Raw genomic sequence first — 18,628 nt, 5'->3', positions numbered from 1 at the left:
ACTCTGTAATGTCAACACAAAATTGCAAAAAAATCACATATCACCTATGTAGCAAACCTGCCTTATCACCCCAGCACCAATACCCGGAAGTCCAATAACCTACTACCTGACCTGCAAAAAGGCAGTGATGCAAATACTGCAACTAGCCCTGAAACAAATATATTTCCTATTGGGAAATGCAGATTGGAAAACAGAAAAATCCAGACTGCTGCAGAATCCTTCACCTCAGTTACAAATGCAAAACAAACAAACAAAACAGACAGACCCTCACCAAATACAGAATACATGATTAAAGACTAAAAATAGAAAGATGCAAATAAAAACTGTACTGGAAACCACAAGAAGCCAGATTCTATTCAGTGCAACACTAGAAAAATAACAAGAGAAATGCATTTCCTCTCATGCTGTGCAAAATACAAAGATGTCAGGGATGCACATTTCCCAAAAGTAACAGAGAAAATCAAACATTTCCCATGAAAGAATGAGCAAGAAAAACTCTCTATAATTCTGGGAAAAAGAGGTGAAACAGCAGCCAAATTGTATAGTATCCTGCCACCAGGCCAGAAATGAAATCTGACCAGGGACAGTAAGGACCAGCACCAGAATCTGGGAATTGCCCTAGAAGCTGCAGGCCTGGGTCACAGTAGGTTGTTTCCATGAGCCGGGCTGAAGATCTTCATTTTAATGGTACTGGGAGGGTGGGAGCCCAGGAGGGGAACATTTTGCTTTACTTTTGGCAGGACTGGAGAAGGAGGGAAGGCAGCACCAGCTATTTCAAATTTTCATTATAAAGATAAACTTGAGAGATTTAGTGCAGGCTTGGCCAACAGGGCCCTGGATTGCCATCTTGGGTAGGCAGAGGAGAGCAGTGATTAGGGCCAGTAAGTCCACAACTTTTTTTTTAAACTGCTGCTCCATTTAATCCATTATATTCATGTCAATATAGCCAGTTAAGCTAAATTTATCCAGCCACACAAGATTGGATAGCTTTTTAAATCTACTCTCAGGCACTTCTGGAAATAGCCAAATAATTTATTTGGCTGACTCCAAATATCGGAGTTAGCCAGATAAGTTATTTGGCTAACTTGTCCCTGCTCCTAACACACCCATTTCTTATTTGGATAAATCTGGATAATGACTTATGTCTAATTTTTAGCCAGATAAGTAAGGTAGATGTTCTCAAATCTTTGACCAAAATGGCTTTGAAGGTCTTGTAGAATTCTGCTATTAGACCAGTCTTCCTGAAGATCTCCTGTGATCCATGCAAATGGCGTCTTTGACTTCTTGTGTTGCGATTGAGGCTGTAAGAGGCTGGAACTCCAGCACTCATAATCTGGGTACAGGAAAAGCTGGATTTTCTGGCTTGATATGGTGCATTCTTTAAACACTCTGTGATATTATTCTGTTACACATAGGAACCAGCTCTTCAAAATGATTGGGGGTGCTAAACTCCATCCAAGTTATTCCTCCCTGGACATAGCGATGGCATTTGCTCAGTACTGGGGGTGCTCAAGTACCCACTGCATTCACAGAACTGGCTCCTATGCTGTTATGTACCTTAGCATGCCTCCGGAGAATTCTGCATATCCCCCTCGGAGTCCTCATAGTCCGCTATTAAATTTACTTTTCCTGGTCTCCTTCAGGTTCAGAAGAGGTTCCAAGAGTCTTATTTCCATTCTTGTCCATGGCTGTCTGTGCTCTTTCTGCAACTGAATGCAACTTTCTCATCTCTGCTTTTGGTTATTTAGCTTGACGATATATGACCCATTAATGTTACTATAACTGTTTGATTTAAATTCGATTGTAATCCACCTTGAGCCTAAGGTGGAATATCAAATGCTTATTCATAAATAAATATTATTTACCCATTTCCCACAGCTTATATCTGAATGCATCCAGCTGAGTCGTAACCATAGGTAGGAGCAACCCCTCTTCTCCTTCCCTTTAAAGAGGGCTCAGTGGTGGATCTTGATATCTTTCCATCACTCCTGAACTGAATTTAGAGGGGAATTCAAGATTTCTGGTTTTCATAAAATGTTTCCATGTTCTTTACTGTTCTGCGGTTTTGCAGTTCATTATTCAACCACCAGACTCCCCTTCCAAACAAAGTGACCAAAGAAGTGTTCAATACACGTTTTTACTATACAGTGGTCAGAAAAGGCAGAGGATACAATCCGAACCCGAGTTGTGTAGACCGATGCGTGTGTATACAGGCAGTCAGTACGGCTTATACGTGTATCTTGGGCATCTTGGAAAATAGTCTGTACTCATCCTTGAGACCAATCTGTCTTTATCATTGCTATGAGGGTGGTTTCATCCTATCCAGAAGCTGCAGGCTGTGAGCCCCAATCCAAGCTGCCCTCCACACAGTTGAAATTGCCTCCAAACACCAGCATCCTGGCTATTACCAGGTATGGCTTCACTGCCTGGAACAGTTCCTTTGGTTTGGGGGACTGTATATATTTATTTCTCTTTCATGTTTGATTTCTTGCCTTAGTGACATAAAACCTCAAGGCACCTTTACAATGCAAATAATACAGCAATACCAAAAATAAAACACAAAATCAAACAAAATATAAAATAACCTTCCAGTAAATATCCCTCCAGCCTTTAGCAGTAACAGAGCATCCTTAATCTATATGAATCTTAAAAATTAGAAGAATCAGGAAATAGTAAGAAGGCCTGAGAGAAAGAACTGTGCCTTCAAATCTCCCTGAAAATCAAATAACTGCCATCTAAACAAATATTTAGAGGCATCTCATTCCAAAGAATAGGGTCAGAGACTCTAAAAGCTCATCTACAAGCCATGGAAAGCATATCAAGTGTAAGCTCTCCCCTTCCACTTCAACATCCATCAAGAGCCACCTCCCTGGGCACAGCTCCAGCTCCAGTGCTTTCCCCACAGTCAGATTGGTAAAGGTGAACAGAATAGCAATCCCATTGTATGCATCCTGCCCAACTGACTACACTGATAGGACATCTCTCTACTCCCACTTGGTGAAGGAGATCTCTTTCTGGTTGCATAATCTGGTTTCTTGTAGGAAACGTATATCCCAATCTTTTTGACATGTTTCAAAAGAGGTAGTTTATTTCTTTTTCCTAGAGCCTCATCCTGTGGTGAGGATGGTACCTCATGAAGGCCACACAAGGAATGTCCATGTTCACTCACACGGGGTCAGTGGTGACTGTGCTCAAGGGTTGTGAATTTGAATAGGGCAGGAGTGGAGTGTATTAGCTGTCTTAGGATTATTACGGGTATCGGTGTTTGTTTCGTTTCATGCTTTCTAAAATCCCTCTCGTATTTTAAAATGTGTGAAAGTTTTTGCTTCTATGCATGTAGGCCTGTCCTCTTCTTCCTCCACCAGCCTTTTACGTTCTGACCAGCTGTGGTTTTGCCAGCAGCTCGTTTGATTGCTGAAGTTTGCAGACTCTGCGAGCTGGTACCGTGTATGTCAGGATTTGCAGTTTTTAGAAATATAAAGTATTGTTGAGGCTTGTTCGGTTATGGCTCCCAGCCATATTTTCTCTCCAACCTCTTTCCCTTCCCCCGACTTGCTCACTTTGATCTCCTCTCTGGCACCAGCCTCATGTTCATGTACCGTGACTACCTGGGCTCAGCTGTTGCTTTGAAGGAGCCAACAAGCTTTCCCTGCTTCCCTATCCCTCCATTCCCTCTTCTTTATGTGCCTCACTGGCATCTCTGTTCCCTCTTAATTTTGTGCTCGCTTTTCCTCCCCCTCCACCATTGATCTAATTAAAACGGAAGATTTGGTAAGTGTAGTACAGTCCTGTGCCGGTGGCCACAGGGTTGCGCTCTTGCTTCCCGGGCTGACTTGGTTCTCGATGAGACTCTGGGAGTTTTGATGTGGAGCGGGTTCAGACTTGGATAGTTTCCAGCTGTATGCCAGGAGGCCAGCAGTCAGGCTGATGGTTTAAAGATCCGGCCTAAAACCAGCTGGGTTCACAGGTTGGCACTAGCAACCCTATCTGATGTACAAGGCGGATGCGGTCTACTTAATATGGAGCGAAGGTGCTTTCTGGGGTGTTGGCATCTGAGTGAGATGGGTGGGGAGCAGTGTATGAGCGGGGAACATGCCCAGCACTGATTTAGAGCTGGGGATGCCTACATATTACATCAAACCCCCCCTCTTTTTTTTTTTTTTTTAATTAGCAGCTGAACTACCCTTGGAACAAAGTTTCCTTGCAGCAGGTGCTGCCTCTCACGTCTTTTGTGGAATATTAATCCAGCTTGCTTCCATGGAGATTATCTCTGTCTCACCGTAGGTTCTTGCTTTTTTTTTTTTTTTTTTTTATGCCTCTTTTATAAAGCGAGTGCATGCTAGGCTATAAAAAAAAACCAAACATTGGAGGAGCTATGGTAGGGCAGGTGAACAGCATGGCCTCCTGGTGCCAGTGGTGAGGGGCATGGGGGAGTGTTCATGGCACCTGTGGTGGGGAGATGGGAGTTCTTGTGCTGCAGAGTGGGTTGTGGGTGGGAGTGCTTGTGGTGCCTTCAGTGGAGAGGGGGGGGGGCAGTGTTCATGCTTGTGGTGCCTTCAGTGGAGGGGGGGGGCAGTGTTCATACTTGTGGTGGGAGTGCTTGTGATGCCTTCAGTGGAGGGGGGGGGGCAGTGTTCATACTTGTGGTGGGAGTGCTTGTGGTGTCTTCAGTGGAGGAAGGGGGGCAGTGTTCATACTTGTGGTGGGAGTGTTTGTGCTGCCTTCAGTGGAGGGGGGGGGCAGTGTTCATGCTTGTGGTGGGAGTGCTTGTGATGCCTTCAGTGAAGGGGGGGGCAGTGTTCATACTTGTGGTGGGAGTGTTTGTGCTGCCTTCAGTGACTGGGGAGAGTAGAACTCATGTTGTCTGTGGTGAAATTTCGCAAGGTCCCTGTTCAGAAAGAGCTGGCTGAAGAGATATCTGTGGTTCATAGCATCTTTGGGGATTTGACCGCCTTTTCTTAAATTAGAGAGACCAAGGTGAATGTAGCCAGGAAGCTTCAAAACCTTTCCCTCTTGAACACTGCCTTCATAGTGTGAGCTATAACATACTATATACCTCTTCAAAGCACCCCCTAAAAATATAACGCATACAAACAAGTAAGGGAATTTAAGCCTATTGGCAATCTCTGATGTCCGGTACATTAAATCTAGGTTCTGGCCAAATTTCTATTTACAACCCTTAATACTCTCAAGTACCATATTAATGTGATGTCTTTTTTGTTGGTGCAATCAGTTTGTGTGGTAATTTTTAAAGTTTTTTGTTTTTTTTTATATGCAAATAAAATTTCTTTTCAAATGAAAAGTTCCATTGCTCTCTCACAGATGTCTTGCATTTTGCAGGAAACCTTATATAATTACCCTCGTCTTTGTTGTAGATGATGCCTTTCTGCTTTTCTTTCTCTTATGGTGGTGTCCTGCTTAGTGAGTGTTGCCCATAGGACAAGACCTGGATAAACGTGCAGCTTTCAATCCCAGACCTAGCAGCTGCATATCCTCAGTTGCCACATAGCGCGTTAGCTCAACAAAGCCTCCGAGAAAGCCAAAGATGTGATGAATTTTCCCTGTCTTCTCAGTCTAACTGAAGCCAAAGATTGAGGCAAGACGTCGGGCATTTTTCCAGCAGAGTGGTTTAAACAGACCAGAAACACTGGTTTTAGTAGACATGAGGAAGGGAAGGTATTTGGGGAGGAGGTGTGGTCTGCTGAAGAGTGTCCTGGCACAGGCTATAGTGCTGTGATATGTGAGACCTGGCCAACAAGTGGTAGTGACCAGTGAAGGGTACAAGTACCATCTGGGCTTGCTGCTTTCTGGACAGTGGCAGAGATAGCCTAGAGAGAATAAAAATTAGATTAAAGTAAGGTCAGAATCAAAAAGTTTAGATTTATTATGTTTAATAATATAATACATGAAGAACTATTACCATTTTTTGTCAACATGCAGGTATGAATTAGCTATAACTCGTGGGTGACATCATCTGATGGCACCAACATCGAGCCAGTTCTCAGAGCTCAGTAAAGATTCTTCTGAGCATATGCGGGAGTTCCCTGTGAGCATGCGCCTCCTCTTAAGTCATTCTTCATTTGAGCTACCACACGGACGGGTTCCAGTCTCTTGGATTTGTGAAGCTTTTGCTCTTGTGCCTTGTTATTGCCTTGGTGCTTTTCTATTTTCTTGCTTCTGTCTTTGCAGTGCCTCAAACAGAACTTTTCAGTTCTAAAAAAAAAAAAGTTCAGATGTGTGTGAAGTCCATGTTGAGCAGCTTGAAGGCTCGCATTTGTGGGTGCCGGATGTTCATTATGACTAGGCATGCCGTCTGCTATTCTGTCTGGGTCTGGATCCAACTGCTACAGCTTTGGTTAGATGTCCTCCAAGGCAAAGCTTACCTCACCTGGAAGATGGAGGCCATAAAAAGTGAACTGATGGGTAAGAGCCCCAAGGCTAAACACTGGAGCCAGTCCTTATCTAGGAGTGAGACATTGTCAGGCTCTTAATGCAGGGAGTCAACTCAAAATTCCTCTCCACCTCAATCCCATATACAAAGGAAGGTGCCTCTGCCCTCAATGTGGAGCTGGTTCCTGGATCCGCCTCAAGTCGGGGTTTGAGCGTGGTGTAGAAGTCTGTGGTCCAGGATGAGGCACCAAGAAGAATATCCAAATGATATGAGGAAACCCTTTTGGGGCCATCCTCCTCAGCCAAAGGAGAAATCTTCACTGTCGCCACAGGGGTCTCCTGGAGCAGGTTCCTCCTCAGTGCCAAGTGGAAGATAGCCTCATAGAGGCAGGTCCCTTCATCATTTATGGTGCAGATGATTCCCATGGCACTGAGTCATTTAGTTTATCCAGATCTGGGCTGACCAGGGCACTGTCCATGTACTTGGAACAGAGTTCACACTCTTAAGGCACAGTTGTCCCACTCAGCGTGGCATGCCAAGGTATCATAAACTGTGGTGGAGCAGAGTGCTTTGGTGCAAAATTCCTGCCACTGAGGATAGGTTGTGATGGGAGGCCTTGGACTAGGCTGCCATTCAAATGCCATTCAAATGCCATTCAATGACTCCCAAAACACCTTACCATTTGTATATAACATTTATTTTGTATACTACATTTAAATTGTACATTGTTTAACCATTTCTATCTTCTCTTCTCTTTTTCCTTCTCCAAGTTTGGCCTCCATTGTTAAATGTAACTGTACCTTCTGTCACCTCAGTTCTGGTTCTATGTTTTTAAGTTCTATGTATTTATTGCACCCCCGTTCTATGTAAACCAGCAAGATATGTTTTCATGATTGCCGGTATATAAAAACTCTAAATAAATAAATAAATAAATAAAATCTATGCAACTTTACTGGAGCACATTGGAGCCAGCTGCTGCTGCAGAAGAGACATATGCCCTGCTACAGAGTTCTTATACAGCTATACAGACTGAACTAAAGAGGATAATGAACTGAGTAGGGTTTCTGAAGACGATGTCTCTCCTCCAACTCTGCACTAGAGTTTTTCCCCAGCCTCTGGGGACCCAACTGTTGGAGTTAGTGAAGAATTTCTTTGCTTCCTTAAGTCTTGGTGACCAGAGAAGGATATTGGAAATTCTCCTGTCCAAGATGGAGGACTTAAAGTCCTGCACTAGTGTGTGCGCCTCTCCATAAGAGATTCTGAAGTTTGGAGCTGGATCCCTTCTCGTGTGGCCTGAGGGATTTACTTTGCTCAGGCCTTAGCACCTCTTTAGTTAAAGTTCATCTCACTGTCATTGCGGCATATCTTCAGCAGGTAGAAGGGGCTCCGATTTCTCTCTCCCCCCCCTGGTATCAAGATTCATGAAAGCATTGTGGCATTCTGAGCCTTTGGTCAGTAAACCTACAGTGCTTTGGGATCTCAATGTAGTCCTAGCTCAACTCATGAAACCATCTTTTGATTTTCATTGCCATTTCTTGAGTACAAAGAGTAAGTGAACTACAAACTCTGATTTCATATTCACAATAGGATGGTTCTGCAAGCTCCAAGTTCCTTCCGAAAGTGGTATCTGTTGCCAGCATTCTTTTCAAGAACATATATGCACGAAGGATAGGGCTCTTCACTCCTTGGGACTGAAAGAGAGCCCTGGCATGTTACTGAAAGAGATTCAACCTCTCTGTCAAGTTTCTCAACTGTTTATTGGTAGCCAAGGACACAGAATGGGAAGGGCAATTGCCAAACAAGCTCTGGCCAATAGGGTAGCAGACTATATTGTGCACTGTTATTACAGTGGTTGTTTTACAGATTATAGACTCTTGAGGCTTATCAAGAGAGGCATAGTAACTTTGGTGGCTCATCTCATGGCCAGTTCCATTGAAGAAACGTGCGAAGCTGCTACTTGGTCAGTTGTGCACACCTTCATGTCCCACTACTGTTTAAACAGTGTGTCCTGAGGTGGCCATAATTTTGGGTAAGCAGTTCTGTGTAGCCTGTTCCCCACCCCAGTAAACCACTTTCTACTTGGTGGGAGCCAGGTTGTCTTTTTAAATACTTGTGCCACTGTATTTAAAAAGACAATAATTACTAATTCATGTCTGCTTGTCAATAGAGAAAGCATTCTCAGTAGACAGGATGAATTAGTCATAATACCCACCCGCCATCCTGGAGAGTTGACTACCTTGTTAAAGCTTAATCTCTGAAAGAGACAGAGGGCCTCACAAGGCCTGCGCTTATGGGAACTCTCATGCATGCTCAGTAAAGTCTTTACTGAGCTCTTAGAGCTGGCTCCCTGTCAGTGCCATCCAATGACATCAATTACGTGTAATAGCTAATTCATCCTGCAAGCTATGGAGAACCTTGTTTACAGGCAAGCAAACTTGCTTCCTGAGTATGTTGTTATCTGGCTGGGCTGTATCTGGAAAAATGCAAAGACTAAAATTAAAAAAACAAACAAACCCTACATTCCTCTGCACACCTTAGAAATAGGTGCCGGGGGTGGAAAAGGCCTCCCTCCAACCCCTCGCCGTCTGCTGCCGGTATCTCACTGAAGGAGTGTCTGGTTTTGTTCACTCTGTCTGCTTTAATTTGTGGAATTATATTGTAGGGGCAGCGGTGGTGATGGGAAGGGCAGGGTAACCAATGGGGCTTCCTGTGATTTCTCCCCACCCCATTGCTTCTCGGTGTGTTTCATCAGTCATCTACCTTCTGCTTTTCTTGCACGCTGACCCTGAAAGCGCTGGCTGTGCTGCCCAGGTCTGCTGCTGACAGGCATTCGTGGGGGGGGGGGGGAGGGATGCGCTTCCTGATGAATGGTGTGCGTGTGCGCTTGTGTGTGTGCTTATTGAAAGCTGTGTGCGCTACAAGGCACATCTCCAAGTTCAAATAAATGCAGCGCCACTTAGCTGAGTTTAGCAATAGATGCATTTTTGCCTTTCAGTTTTTAAACTGGGTTCCAAATTTAGGAGTCCGAACCCAGGAAAAGCACCTTGGAGTCCTTGAGCACAGTGCATTGGTGTTCAGAAAAGCAAATAGGAACGTTAGGAACGATCCAAAAATGAATAGAGAATAAAACAGAGGGTGTCATACTGCATCTGTATTGATCCATGGTGCTATTGCATTGAGTATTGTGTGCAGTTCTGGTTGCCCCCATCTCAGAAAAGATAAAATGGAGCTCTAAAAGATAAAGAGAAGGGTGACCAAAATGCTAAAAGGGGATGCAATGGCATTCCTAGGAGGAAAGGCTAAACAGGGTAAGGCTGTTCAGCTTGGAGAGGAGATAATAGAGGTCTATAAAATCATGAGAGGCAACAGTTATTTATACTTTCAGATTGTACTAGGACTAGGGGACATGCCATGAAACTAGAAGGAAGCAGAGTTAGACCAAATTTAAGATTATATATATATATATATATTTTTTCAGTCAGCACATAATTAAGCTGTGGAATTTGTTGCCACATAATGCCGTTAAGGTTAGTGGTGTAGCTGAGCTTAAGAAAGGTTTGGAGAAGTTTCTAGACGACAGGTCCATTAACGGTTATTAGTCGGAAAGGCTTGGGTGGCTCCAGTGCAGCTGTTACTTCTAGGAATGAGCAGCAGGGAAGGGGTCTGCCAGGAACTTCCAAGTGACCGGGGCTGCCACGGTGGGAGACAGGATATGGGGCTGGATGGGCCATTAGGATGACTTGGCACTAGGGCTTAATTTGTAGACCAAAAAAGTGGAACTATGGAGCGAGGTGGCAGGTTAGGAGCTAGCGAGTGAGCGAGGCCCAGGACCCAGATGTGAATTGTGGGTGGAACCAGGGCTGGGTATTAAATCTTTCTCTTCCCCCCAAGCACACACTCTCTCACACACACACACACATCCACGAACACACTATTCCTTCTCCTTTTCCCAACTCCCACCAGTGTTCAACCTACCTGCCTCCTCCAGTCAGCCTTCTCCCACTAGTGCTCAGCCCTTCTCTTCTTCCCTGCAGGCTGCCTGGAAGAAGGGGATGGACTAAAACTGCTCTGCCTCTTAAGCCTGAAAAGAAGAGGCGGAACTGTGTTTCAGGCCATTCCCCAACAAACTAAGCCCTGCTCGGCACGGTACTTCTTATCTTCTTAAACGCTATGTACTTTAGGCTGCTTGCTGATTTTATTTCATGAGGTTCTCCCCTTTTTTTGTTCTCATCTGGTCTTTCTTTAGATTTTTTGCATCAGTCTAAAGTGCAGTGTCGCTGTGTCTGTCTTGGTTCATTTGTATGCAGGTACTGGGGGCTACTCTTCGTGTATGGATTTGGCAGGAATGTTGGCACCTCAGTAAGAGACTCATCTCCCAAAATTCAGCCAAATGTAGCTGTTGGAGGGGTTGTCCTTGAAGGGCATGGCAGGAGAGCGGGAGCATCCAGGATCTGGCGGCTGAGTGTGGGAACCAGAGTGCAAAGCACGAGGAGACCAGGAAACGGGCCCTCCGTTTGTTAGAATAGAAATCTACGTGTCTCCACGGTTGTGGTTGGTTGGTTAGTCTTCTAAAGACTGAGATTCTTCCATTCACCTTGGTCAGTACAGGATAGTTGGCTTCTCCTCTCCCCTGCTCTTGAAGCTGTATGCCTCGCACCCTGCCCCCGGTCCTTCTCACAGGGCACAGGCTGGCCATTCTCGCTGGACACAGGCTGCGATGCCCACCCCATCAGGCACAGTCTGCATAATCTGCCCACCTCCTCCAAATCAGGCACAGTCTGTGCCTCCTTCCGTCCCCCGCTGGTTACAGATGCGCAGCCCTTGCAGCTGATCAGGATAATACCGGAGCTTTTTCTATCTTTCAGAGCTGTTTGCTTGTAATATGCCCCTCTCATTTCCTCCTGCTGTTGCTATGCGACAGCACTGAAGGACCTGGTACTGCTGCAGCCAGGAAGAACAGCAGATATGGGGGGGTGGGGATCCTTTCTGGCTTTGGGGAATCTTGGCTGGCCTTGGTAAGAGGGGGGGGGGGGACTGAGAAGGCATCGACAGGCAACTTCAGCAGCTTCTTGCCCCCATCCAAGTCTGAGCCCACGTCACTGGGCATTAGTTTGTAGACATGGGTGGGATTGATGGAAGCTGAGGAAGACATCCCCAGCACCCCTCACCACATTCGCACGGCCGTCTTTGCCAGAGTTCAGAAAGCGAAGGCGTCTCGCTGACCCGGCCTCGGGAGCAGATGGATCTCGGGAACCTTCGGGGCTGCGGCTGCCGCCACCCATGAGAGGCGCTCTGCAGGGTGTCAAGCTGCTGCTTCACGTTGTGTCGTGGGGTGGTGTTCATGGACTTGGGGGATGGTCCCCTCCGCTGGAGCTGTGACTGGCGCTGCCCGCCGGGCCCCTGCCTGCAGGTTGTACGGAGCTCTACGGGACCAGGGTCTGAACCGGAAGCGCAGCATCCTCCTGCCCCCGAGAGCCTGGGGTAGAACCTGTTGACGATTGGAAGGAGTTGGAGAGGAGTGAGAATCGCGGGCTAACCCGTTTGTGTTGGAGGAGGCAGGTGCCGCTGGGCTACGTGGTCTTGTCCCCGTGACGCAGCATGGCCACGGTCAGCGAGCTTTGCGCATCCAGTTTCCAAGCATTCCTCTGCCCCTCCGTGACTGGAAAACCAGGTAAATGGTGTGAATATCTACCTCCCTTCCCCTTTTCTTTTGCCCTTTCCCCTCCTCTCTCCTTTTTCCATTTTCTCTCCTTTTTCCTCCTTTCCCTTTTCGCTCACCCCCTCCTCTCGCTTCCTCTTTGATTATGACAAATAACTTACGGTTGATGTTTTCTTTCTTGTTCTTGCTTTGGAACATCTCTGTATTTCTCACTGTTCAAAGGAATTGCTGGTTGATGGGGTTGTAGCAATTCCCTGCTCTCTCTGCCTTTCCCTCCCCCCTCCCCCCCACTAACCCCTCAACTCTCTATCTCTGCTGGAAAAGACAAGGGATGGGCAAGGGTCTCGCTTCTCCATTTTCAGGACATTTTTCCTCTTACACTATCTGTTTTTTTTGGTCACGGCTGTTCCCCAATACACGGCACAAACTAGGATCCCCCAAGAAGTACAGCTTGTGGGGGAGTGAGAGAGTTCTTGTTAAGAGCGGGGCCTTGTTCTCCAGAAATCTGTGTTTAGATCTTACCACAGCTGGATGAGCCCCCACCCTTTCCGCTGTGTTTTGGGTGCAGTGGAAGGAGGCAGGTGAGCGTGAGACAGGATGTGGTCCAAGGAAGAAGACGCACCTTGCCTGCTGCTGCTTAAATGCAGCTCTGCAGGTACAGGAAGTCGCCTTATAGTTCTGTTTACACCTGTCAGCTCCATTGCTCTCCTTCCCCCCCCCCCCCCCCCCCCCCGTCTGTCTGTCTTTATGCATTTATGTAGGATCTAAACCTTGTTGAACTGGACTGAGCTGCTGAGACTGAAAGCGGGGCCTAGTGATTAGAATAAATTTTGTCTTTTACCTTTTCCCTCACATTTGATCATCAGTTATGACCCTTTTCACCCCTGATTGACATGATGTGGCACTGGACAACTTTCTGGACCTTTTGCTTCCTTACAGCTCTGTCCAAGAAATGATTTTAGTACTGGGTGGTCACTGCACATACAAACACTCTCCTGAATATGTGCACACATGATGGACTCCTCAAGTACTGTTTTTTTTTTTTTTTAATGATGTTTGACCTGGCACTTTCCCCCACTGTTCATTTGGGTTTGTAGCTCAGTCAGAACCAGCATCTGGGCTATCTGGCACTATCAGCCTTCATCTGCAACTACCTGGGGCTTTCTCCCTTATTTTTATACCTTCCCTTCTCCGTTCAGCCCAGCCATCAGAGTAACGGCGAGGCTACAAGCCGTGGATAACCTGGATCCTGTATCTGGCCAACAGGTGTCACTACACCTGAGTGACCCCCAGTACCTGAATGTAATCTGCTTTGAAGTGCCAGAAAGCGGAATATAAATCAAAAAATAAATAACCATTGAGCAGTGAATGGCAAGGATTCCCTCTCTCCCAGGGGCTGTGAATGCTCAGCGGCCCCAGCTGGCACAGAGAAAGGAAGATCTGACCTGGGCATCAGACCCAGGTCCCTCCCCATGACTGTTTGTTTGGGTGCTTCTATCTCAGTGGTTCTCAACCCTGTCCTGGGGACCCCCCCCCAGCCAGTCGGGTTTTCAGGATATCCACAATGAATATGCATGAGAGAAAATTTGCATGTTATGGAGGCAGTGTATGCAAATTTTCTCTCATGCATATTCATGGTAGATATCCTGAAAACCTGACTGGCTGGGGGGGTCCCCAGGACAGGGTTGAGAACCACTGTTTATCTGCTTTTATGTTGTTTGTCTGGATTGCATAGTAAAACAATTAATATATTTTTGTGTGTTATTCTTATGTTATACTGTTTTGGGCTTTTTTTTTTTTTTTTTTAAAGAAGCAGGGAAGTGGTATATAAACATTTTTAAATAAGTGCTCCCTTGTGGTGCCTTTGCCTTTGGGAATAGTCTCTCCATATGGATCAGTTTTTGCCCACATCATGACAGGAGTGAACCTTGCTCATAAACCGGGGTATGCTGAGTCTGATCTCAGTCTCTCAGCTTTACCACTAGTGTTCTTCATAATTGCATTGTATGAAAGAGAGCCCCCTCCTGCAGTTCAGAGGAGGCACATTAGGTTGGTGGCAGAAAATACAATTGGGGAGTATTTTAGTGTCTTTCCGCCACATTTTCTTGATAGCCAATTGCATCATTTGCTGCTTGAGGATCTTCTCTTTCGCCATACTTTTCAACAGAGTAATCGCTTGGTACTGACACTTCTGTTAGCTTCTGTGCAAGCACACGCCTAATGTTAAATATCTCTTCCCTGAGTATAATGGGCCCCTTCCTTATTATTTCCTGAGTGGATTATTTTTACACCAAGTAGCAGGAGAGATTATAGTCTAAATATGGATCTGCTGCCCTCTGTTTAGCAAGGGTGACATTGTGAATGCTGGGATGGTTCGCTGCTGTGGCTGCAGTCCGTGGCTTCTCTCTTCCAGTCAGAGAATGACCCGTCTCTTCCTGTCCTGGAGCTTGCATTTGTTTCCATTTTGGATTCCATTGTTAATTGCCTTTACCCGGAGAAGATCCTGGTAGTGCTTCTTGTCAGCAGAGGGACCTAGGTGGGTTTTCTTTTCTGCTCTGCACATGAAGCACCCCCTCAGCTGGGGCTGAAAGAAATGTTTCTGCATTGGCATCTTTAGAAGAAGAAATCCCAGCAGAGTAAAAGATCTGGTGCCTGCCATCGTTCTACTGCACTCATTGCAGCCTGCAGAGGCTGGTACAGAGGAGTTCGCCTTGTCCTGCTAGGCTTCCCTGACCCCCCCCCCCCCCCTACTTTCTATTTCTATCTTTCTTTGCGCCTTACAAACATCAAAATAAAACTTGGAGTTGCCCAGTTCAGTGCCATGTCCCCATGTCCCTCCCACATGTCAGAAAATGTTTCACATTGTAACTTCAGAGTTAGGGGCCCAGATAGTTTCCCCCTTGCATGCAAACCCCCACTGTGCATAACCCTCCCCCCCCACCCCCAGAACCTGCAGCAACCATTCAGTATCTTGCTGAGATTTATTTGTACGTGAGACTCTGAAAAGTCTGTGGCACTGTGCCCTAGGGCTTCCCAAACCTGTCCTGGGGGACCCCATAGCTCAGTGTTCTTCAAACTAAGGCCTGGGGGCCAGTGGCAGCTCTTAAGGATCCTTAATGCAGCTCCCATTGATGATGTAGCTCCTGCTTTGTATTTTTCCCTTATCTCGGGGCAAAGAGGAGACTTCTGGAGCACGTCAGCGATGCAAAGGAGGTGTCTCAGTCGGCCTATGCTACTGGAAGAGCAATATGAAGTGAGGGACGAAGGGGAAGTAACAGCCAATGAGAAGGAGGTGGTGGTGGTGGCGGCAATAAGGGAGAAGGCAGTGGCAGCGATATAAGTCCCAGTACGCCAAGATAAGTGGAGATAAAATTGATCCTGTCCTACAGCCAGCCTCCTGCCCATTCCCTGCAGCAGACCATTCGAGCAGGCTGATGCAATATCGGGCACTAAGGTCAGCTCATTGCTGATCGCGCGGTTCGACTCGCTAGACTTAAGCTTGATGCAATACCGGGATTAGCGCATCCATCCCAGCGCGTAGCTAATAGCGCTCATCGCATGTAATTGCATGTTGATGAGGCTATTAGCTAGTACGCCCGATGTAAAAAGTTACCGTGTGCTGGATGCGCACTTTTTTACGCCAAAAAATCATTAGTCCTGGAGCTGGTGTTAAGCTTTGAGGTGCCCCAAGCGATACTAAGCAGGAGGAACCACAGAATCAGAAAAAAAAAGTCTTTAAAGCAGTCAGGTTAGGGAAAGAGATGCTCAATTTACGAGAATCCATTTTCCTAACCCGTAGCAGTGCACGGGTTAGAAAAACAGACACTCGTAAAAGCGAGCATCTGTTTTCCTAACCTGCGCACAGCCACATCTCCTGGGCGCTCGATGCCATGGACGTGCTAGAGTCACACAATTTATCCCTAATGTATCCTTTTTAGCACGGCGGCTCATTTGCCTATTGCATCGAATGCCCAGGAGAGCTGATTATGCATGCGTAAAAAAAAAAAGTGTGTCCAGTTTGGACATGTTTATAGTGCGTCTGTAAGAACATAAGAATTGTCATACTGGGTCAGACCAAGGGTCCATCAAATCCTGTTTCCAACAGTGGCCAAGCCAGGTCATGAGTACCTGGCAGTACCCAAACATTAAATAAATCTCAAGCTACCCTTGCTTATTAATTAATAGCAGTTTATGGATTTTTCCTCTAGGAACTTATCCAAACCTTTTTTAAACCCAGTTGAACTAACTGCTGTAACCACATCCTCTGGCAATGAGTTCCAGAGCTTAACTATGCGTTGAGTGAAAAATAATTTTCTTGGATTTATTTTAAATGAGCTATTTGCTAATTCATGGAGTGCCCCCTAGCTCGTCTATTATCTGAGAGAGTAAATAGCCAATTTACATTAACCTGTTCAAGTCCTTTCATGATTTTGTAGACCTCTCCATATTGCATCAGCCTGTAAGAGACTACTCTGTGTGTGTGTGTGTGTGGGGGGGGGGGGGGGGGGATCAGGATGCTCGTGCTGCAGTGGGGTGAGAGGACTGACGGTCTGACCCTGCTGCTGTGCTATGGGGAGGTTGAGGGAGAAGCTGCGTTTGCTGTATGTGTGGGTGTGGGTTGGGAGTTGAGAGAGTGGAAGACTCCTGGGGATGGGTGGAGTAATATGAGAGAGATTGGAGACAGAAAGAGAGTGGTGGTACAAGGTAGAGGGGGTTGGGAGAGAGTGGTGGGGACAGTGACCTTATTGGCACTTGCCAGTCAGTAGTGGTGTTGGCCCTGTGCAAGAAAATTTGTTGGCCTTCCTCCAGCCTCTTTGGATCCAAAGTGGCTCCAGCTTAAAAAATTAGTGAAGACTGCTACCATATGCATTTGGGTTTCAGGCCATCCACAATAAATATGCATGAGATAAATTTGCATATGGTGAGTGTTCCATGCATGGAGATTTCACTTGCATATTTGTTGTGGATAGCCTGAAAACTCTGTCTGTGTGGGGGTCCTTCAAAAACTTCCCCACATGACCAGACGTGACATGTGACCCAGTTATGGAGGGAGACTTTTGGTCTGTCTCTCTTTTTTTTTTTTAACTTATTCCAGTGCATTGTGGGGTTTGTGGGTTTTCTCCTTCCATTTGACCTTTGTGTTGCAGGCACCAGACTGCATGATAAGTGCAGTTTAATTCTCCCTGCAGTGGCTGACTGAGCCATGGATGTGCCTTGAAAAGGGTCGATCTCCTGAGGAGACCGCATCTGGAGGCAGCTAACAGGAATCCCTGCTCCTGCTTCAGCAGTCTCTCTCAGTCCAGGGCTCCAAGCAGTAGTGGCCAGTCTCACCACTCTAGCTGGGCGGTCTTTATTCATGTAGACAAAGAGCCTGATTCATTAAGCTTTTCTCCCATAAGCATAAGCCTTAGTGAAGCAGGACTCTCGTGTTTTCACTAAAATGTAGTTGAAATGGGAAGTTATTCGGTTTGTATTTAGATGTATTGAGTTCTCTGCCCTCGAGACTGTATGACTCTGCCTGTTGCCCAGTTTAAATGAGGGTCTGTCTGATGTGCCCCCATCCCCCCCCCCCTCAAATTTCTCAGTGTATGTGTCTGGGATGGGACTCCTTACATTGCCGCCTATGTTGTAACCTGAGCAAGTGCTGGTTCTGCAGAAACTTCAGGCAGAGAGCAGGAATTAGGGAGGTGCTGAGCACATTCTGAAATAATTAAATGAGTTTTGTTTTTTGTTGTTTTTTTTTAGACATACAGTTTAAATAACTTGGGTGAATGAGTGTCAGAGGGGTGAGAGAAGGGTTCTAAGCTGAGCATATCTATGACATGGGACAGGCATCTGCTTCCTGTTCACTTACATAGTGATCGCCTAACAGCTGCAATGTCTGCCCAGCCTCTCACTTCCTCAGATCTTGCACAGTCTCTCAGTGGGTGTGAAAAGGGTTAAGCTTTCTTCAGGAACAGGAACAGGGTGTTGGCAGTAATCTGGCCTTGGGGCCCACATGACGTGCTTCCTGGCATCTGGTGGCTGGTTGGTTCCTGCAGTAGGACAGGGCGGCAGGTGGCCGCCTCTCCCTGCTTACCTCAGCAGTCCAGCTCTCGGCTTCAGTGCTGGGAGCAGCTGAGAGAGAGAGCGAGAGAGGGAGGCCAACCCCAGGATTTACAGTGCAGACATGGTGCTCAATACGGAGGCAGGGAATGGTGAGTGGGGGGGGGGGGGGGGTCCTGTGTGTGGTGCCTGACACTGTATGTTGGAGTGTGTTTGTGTGTGTGGGGGAAGGGGGGTTTCTATGTGATACCTGGCACTATATGACTGGGGGGGGGGGATTCTTTGTGGTGTTTGACAATAATACAAGATTTGGGGGGGGGGGTTGTTCTGTGTGGTGCCTAGCACTATTTTCAACATTCCTATAACTTTAGAGGCATGACCATTTTACATGTGTTGGGGAGTGGGAGGTTCTGTGCTGTGATGGGCACTATAGAATAGGGGGAGGGAGAGGCTAGTAATATAGGGTGGGGGGGTCTGTGCTATATCTGGCAGTACAGCATGGGGAGAGAAGTCCTGGGTGTTGCCTGGTGCTA

The 18,628-nt window shown here is 46.5% G+C and overlaps 1 protein-coding gene across 2 annotated transcripts in view; it reads left to right on the top strand.

Moving 5' to 3' along the window:
• Positions 1-18,628, top strand: part of CYTH1 (cytohesin 1) — an 86,949-nt gene that overhangs the window by 18,242 nt on the left and 50,079 nt on the right. The window contains exon 1 of one of the 2 annotated variants that reach the window (XM_029599139.1): positions 18,099-18,247. The exons of the other annotated variant lie outside the window; for it this stretch is intronic. Coding sequence (XP_029454999.1) covers positions 18,220-18,247 — 28 coding nt within the window. The 5' untranslated portion in view covers positions 18,099-18,219. Of the gene's footprint in view, positions 1-18,098; positions 18,248-18,628 lie in introns of those variants that run through there. 2 annotated transcript variants of the gene reach the window in all.

The sequence above is a fragment of the Rhinatrema bivittatum genome, chromosome 4 (genome assembly GCF_901001135.1).
Source record: "Rhinatrema bivittatum chromosome 4, aRhiBiv1.1, whole genome shotgun sequence".
Lineage (NCBI taxonomy): Eukaryota > Metazoa > Chordata > Amphibia > Gymnophiona > Rhinatrematidae > Rhinatrema > Rhinatrema bivittatum.
Note: the sequence above shows the minus strand (reverse complement) of the source record. Positions and strands in the feature narration are given on the sequence as shown.